The sequence below is a fragment of the Penaeus japonicus genome, unplaced genomic scaffold (genome assembly GCF_977035675.1).
Source record: "Penaeus japonicus unplaced genomic scaffold, GWHDUDI00000001_assembly GWHDUDI00000022, whole genome shotgun sequence".
Taxonomy (NCBI): Eukaryota; Metazoa; Arthropoda; class Malacostraca; order Decapoda; family Penaeidae; genus Penaeus; species Penaeus japonicus.
Genome location: NW_028234424.1, coordinates 22,166,050 through 22,172,114, shown reverse-complemented (window position 1 = coordinate 22,172,114; position 6,065 = coordinate 22,166,050). Strand labels below are relative to the sequence as shown.

The 6,065-nt window shown below is 37.4% G+C and overlaps 1 protein-coding gene across 1 annotated transcript; it reads left to right on the top strand.

The window, feature by feature from the left end:
• Nucleotides 1–5,147: 5,147 nt before the first annotated feature.
• On the top strand, nucleotides 5,148–5,837 carry LOC147469344 (uncharacterized). The gene is made up of 2 exons (XM_086549961.1): nucleotides 5,148–5,261; nucleotides 5,385–5,837. Exons 1-2 carry the CDS (start codon nucleotides 5,148–5,150, stop codon nucleotides 5,835–5,837), a joined length of 567 nt encoding a protein of 188 aa, XP_086406087.1.
• The last annotated feature ends 228 nt before the right edge of the window (nucleotides 5,838–6,065 follow it).

The window sequence follows — 6,065 nt, the reverse complement described above, 5'->3', positions numbered from 1 at the left end:
ATCACGCCTATGATGATGATTATTGATATCATAATCGTTATCGAATTGATAGTGATGAAGACGCGTGACAGGGATATGGACGAGCGACGCAGCTCCGAACAACGCGTGGCCCTTGCACGTGGCGCTGTACGTGTGGGTTCTGATGGCTGCGAGGGTGGCACTGCGTTCTGTCACCGAGCCGTGTTCGAGGCATCTGCACTCGCGGTGTGTGGCGCTGGCCCAGTGCTCGTGCTGCCGGCTTGAATAATGGCCGTAATGGAGAGGCTGTTGGGATGGGGGGGGGGATAGGGGAAGAGGGGGGTAGGGGAAGGGGAGGTGGGATAGGGGAAGAGGAGGTGGGAGGTGGGAGGTGGGAAACGGGAAGGGGAGGTGGGAAGAGGAGGTGGGAGGGGTAGAGGGTAGAAGGGGTTGTTGGTGGAAAGAGCTGTGGTGGTGGAGATAGAGGGGATGGTGGAGGTGGAGATGGTGGAAGTGGTGGGGGTAGAAACAGAGGGGATGGTGGAGGTGGTGGAGATGGTGGGGGTGTTGGGGTAGGGTGGTGGAAGAATTGGTGGTAGTGATAGAAGTGGAGGCTTTTGTGATGACGAAGGTGGAGCTGGTAAGAAAAGTGGTGGCGATGAGGTTGGCGAACGTAGTGGAAGTGGAAATTATGAAAGAAAGGACAAGGTGGAAGAGAAAAAAGCAAGTGGAATAGATATTGAATGAGATGACATAGCGATGGTGCTAGTTGTGGAGGTGGATGTACAGGTGGAGGTGGAGGGTGAGTGGTGCTCAGGGAACTACTCATACAGAGGATGGAGGAAATGGAGAGGAGGGAGGGAAGAAGGTAGATGGATGGGAACTAACTCAGGACTGGCACAGAGGATGTTTTGATGGATGTAAATGAACACACACACACACACACACACACACACACACACACACACACACATATATATATATATATATAATATATATATATAAAAAAAAAAAAAAAAATATATATAATATATATATATATAATATACATATTTATATATATAATATATATATATATGTGTGTGTGTGTGTGTGTGTGTGTGTGTGTGTGTGTGTGTGTGTATGTGTGGGTGTGTGTGTGTGTGTAATAACAATAATGAAAATAACAGAAATGACAATCATAATAATGATAATAACAATAATGATAATAATAATAATGATAATGCTACCTCTGTTACCACTAATAATAAGAATAATGATAATAACAACGATAACAACAGTAACGAAATTTATATGACGATAAACATAATGAGACTAATGACTATCACCATTACGATAGTGATAACAGAAACCTAATTAGAAGATATTCCGTTTGATATAACATATTCCATATAAGATTTCACATAACCATAGGATAAAACGCATCTCATGCGAAAAGCCCTAATGATTTTCAAAAGTAAAACACACACACACAAAAAACGGATATCATATATCAAAACAACAGACTCTTTGCAATTAACACAATCCACCGTCACAAAGGACATGCTAACAATGCCACCCATAAGCCGCTTTTTTTTCTAAACCTTATAAACATCACGAAAATACAAACAGATGTCGTACGTAGATCCTTCGTGAGGTTTATAGTATATTTATAGGATTAAGAGTTACGTGATACAGCTAACAATCATTTGTTGAGACAGACTGTGTTGTGATTACACTGACGCAATAGTTTGAGGGCTTTTATTTTTTTCGTTGCGGATAGCACTTATGTTTTGTTTTTTGTGTTTTTTGTGTGTTATTACGAGGGAGGAGAATAGATCGAGGGAGATAGATGGATGGTTGTTGGGAGGAAGGGGTGGGGGGTGAAGGGGGAGGGGGAGGGGGGAGGGGGAGGGTGGAAGGGAGAATTAAAGGAGGGAGCGAAAGTGTTGGAGAAGAAAGAGATAAGGTGAGAGAGAGAGAGAGAGAGTGAGAGAGAGCACTAAATCTCGAACAACTAACAGAAACACGAATACATACAAAAAATGGAAATAAAGAAAAAAATACAAATGAAAAAAAAAGAAAAAGAAGCTTATGAGAAAACCTAAATAGGAGAGACAAAAAAAACATTTCAGTGAAAAGAGGAAAACAAAAGACTTCAGTGTGCAGCTGATAATCAAGGCCAAGTTAATGACTCCGCGACTGACGAGCAGAAAGAGGGGAAGGGGAAGGGAAGGAATGGAGAGAGGAAAGGGAGAGAGAGGAAAGTGGGAAGAGGGGAAAGGGGAGAGAGAGGAAGGGGTGGAGAGGGAAAAGGGAGAGAAAGGAGTGGAGAGGGAAAAGGGAGAGAGAGGAAGGAGTGGAGAGGGAAAAGGGAGAGAGAGGAAGGAGTGGAGAGGGAAAAAGGCAAGAGAGGAAAGTGGGAAGAGGGGAAAGGGAGTGGAGAGGGAAAAGAGGGAGGGGGGAAGGAGTGGAGAGGGAAAAAGACAAGAGAGGAAAGTGGGAAGAAGGGAAAGGGAGTGGAAAGGGGAAGGGGAAAAGAAGGGAAAGTGGAAAGGGAGAAGAAGGGAAAGGAGAAAGGGTGGGGAAAGGAATGGGCAGGAGAGGGAAAAAGGGTGGAGAGAGGAAAGGGCGGGAGAGTGAGGAAAGGAGGTGGAGAGAGGAAAGGGTATAGAGAGGGGGGAAATGTGGAGAGAGGAAAGGGCAGGAAAGGAGGTGGAGAGGGGGAAAGGAGATGGAGAGAGGAAAGGCCAGGAGAGGGAGGAAAGGAGGTGGAGAGGGGGAGGAGCCCATAATGAAGAGGGCAGAGAAAAGCTATTAAAGAAGAGAACAGCGACATATTCTTACACGCCGAGCAGATGCGGCGAAGAGAAAGGCGATGGCGACGGAGGAATGCACCGGAAGTGTTATGCAAATGATGAAGATAGAACTGGATTTTTCCCCCCAAATCTTGTTGATTACACTGTGATTTGTGTCGCGTTACTCCCGTAGTGGTGATTGAGTGTGGTGATAATTGTGATGATATGTGTTTGGCGGTAATAATGTTAAGTTATCATCGCTTTAATGAAAGTCTTTATTACTACTGATTACGATCTTTGACTGCAATAATAGCATAAACAATAACATTAACATTAACGGTTAGGTTACAACTCAAGTGTTATCTTTATTATCATACCCATACCTTTATCCTTCCTGTTCTTTTTTTTCCTACGGATTGTCAGACTATACCATCGAGATTAAATAGCTATCACTGATAATAATCATGGCAAAAAAAGACACCCTCTTTAATAACTGCAGCTATGGCATTTATGGGGCAAAAAGGAAAAATGTCTTTATAGTCGAGTTTTACACCAAAATCGGCGGGAAGATAAAAGTTACATGACTGTTACATAATACTGTACGTTAGTAATTTTAGTAATGAGGATAATACTAGGAATGGGATTATGATCATGAAACTGGCATTGGTATTGAATATATACCGCTGCTGTAGTTGTTCTCTGGTCGCGATGCTATTATGAAACGTGTAATTATAATGGCAATAACAATGGTATAGTGATGATGATAATGATAATGGTAGTAATGATATTAATAGCAACATTAATGATACTGATGATTATGATAATGACAATAGTAATGATGATGATGAAAATGATAATAATAATAATAATAACAACAACAACAATAATAATAATAATAATAATAATAATAATAATGATAATAATAATAATGATAATAATAATAATAATGATACTGATAATAATAATAATGATACTGATAATAATAATAATAATAATAATGATAATAACAATAATAATAATAGTAATAATAATAATGATACTAATAATAATAATAATAATGGCAATAATAATAATAGTAATAATAATAGTAATAATGATGATGATGATAGTAATAATAATAATAATAATAATAATAATAATAATAATAATAATAATAATAATAATAATAATAATAATAATAATAATAACAATAATAACGAATAATTGATAACTAATAATAATATGATAACAATAATGAATAATGAAACATAATAATAATGATAACACTAATAATATGATAATACACTAATAATAATGATAACACTAATATAATGATAAACTAATAATATGATAACACTAATAATAATGATAACACTAATAATAATGATAACACTAATAATAATGATAACACTAATAATAATGATAACACTAATAATAATGATAACACTAATAATAATGATAACACTAATAATAATGATAACACTAATAATAATGATAACACTAATAATAATGATAACACTAATAATAATGATAACACTAATAATAATGATAACACTAATAATAATGATAACACTAATAATAATGATAACACTAATAATAATGATAACACTAATAATAATGATAATAATGATGATAATGATAGTAATACAATAATAGTATTGATAATGATGATGTTGAAAATAATAGTAACAATAATGATGATAATAATGTTAATAATGACTAGCATAATTGTAATGATAAAAATAATAGTAATGATAGTGATTATAATGATAATGATTGTAATAATATTAATAATAATAATAATGATAATGATTGTAATAATAGTAATAATAATAATAATGATAATGATTGTAATAATAATAGTAATAATAATAATAATGATAAATATAATGATGAAGATGATAATGATCATAATGTTAATAATAATGCATTTATACATTGATATAACGTTTGTACATCATGATGATGAAAATTATTAAGATGTTGATAATAATGATAATATTGATGGTAATAAGCATTGCTTATAATGATGATATCAATGGTAATAGTGATAGTGTTAGTGACAAAAGCAATTCTTATAATGATGATGGTAAAGACGATGGTGATAATGATAATAAAACTAATGAAAAGGGTAATAGTTATGATACCGATGACAATCATAAACATCATTATCAGTAACACAATCACTTTAATTATAATCATAATTTTTGACAAGAGAAGAAAGAGTAGCAAGTATCACCCGTTCTCCCGTGTTCCTCCATCCCAGAGTCTACCCTCAGATCCCATAACGACCAGCGGTGACCTGCCAACTAACTAGCTGTGACCTGCAAACTCGCCGTGACCTGAATTCGCTGCTGTTATATATTCTTGTTCTGGGATTAGCATAGTCAGTTGTTTCCTTTCGTTTGTGTTATTGTAGCTCTTCTGAGGATCATGGCTGTGGATACTTCTAAGTGGTTGCCTATGGTCTTCGGCTTCTTTCTTCCCCTTCTTCTTTTCTTCATGGTTTTCGTCTTCCTCGTTGTCTACAGGAGAATAAACAGAAAGGTGAGTACAAATGAGAGTTCATTTTTATGTATGATAGATCATAAGTTAGTCGTGAAATTCATTGTTAAGATCCTAAACGATTTAGGTTTTGTCTTTTGACTGACTTTTCTCAATCTTCCACAGGCTCCATCATCGAAGACGGATTCCAGACTTACCCAATTGACGTCTGATATACCTGACTTCTTCACGCCCCCTTCGCCGAGTCTCACTCCCTTCGGTTCGCCCATCCATCCCAGAACGACGCCAGGCATTGCACCTGAAGATCCTGTCAACCTCACAAAAGCCTCGTCGACTTCATCATCTCAACGTAAGCCGACTCTGCTACTGGCAGATCTTCTACAGGCATTTTCTGACTCTGAGTTGCAGTTGAGTCCTTTGGCGTCCGTCCACTCCTTTGGATTCGACGGCCCTTGTCTCCGGTGCTCTTCGCCTACGTCGGTCGCGCCCCCAGTTAGTCCTTCTGTTACCGTCTCCAACTCCAGATCGGAGCGGGCGTGGGGCTTGTGGACGAAGATTGAGATCGACGATTCACACCCGCCTGTGTGGGTGGACATGAACACTGCTGCTTATATATAGATCTGGTCATTAAATCAATACAAAGTCAAGTACGAGTATATATCTTACCTAGACGTAGATGTCTAATCTTACAATAAAGAACATTAAGTATACCAAATAAAGCATATCAATGACTATGGAAGTACGATGATTATTAAGCTGGTAGACTTCCCTTATTCCTCCCTCATCACGGGAGGAAGTGAGGTAATGCAGCAGACGCGAGTAAATGGCAGCTGACAAGGAGAATCG

What these genes read in the sequence shown, in the direction of transcription:
- LOC147469344 (XM_086549961.1), top strand. Translation starts at nt 5,148, where the DNA reads ATGGCTGTGGATACTTCTAAGTGGTTGCCTATGGTCTTCGGCTTCTTT. An exon ending in ACAGGAGAATAAACAGAAAG is followed by an intron (nt 5,262 to 5,384) that starts GTGAGTACAAAT and finishes AATCTTCCACAG; the next exon opens with GCTCCATCATCGAAGACGGA.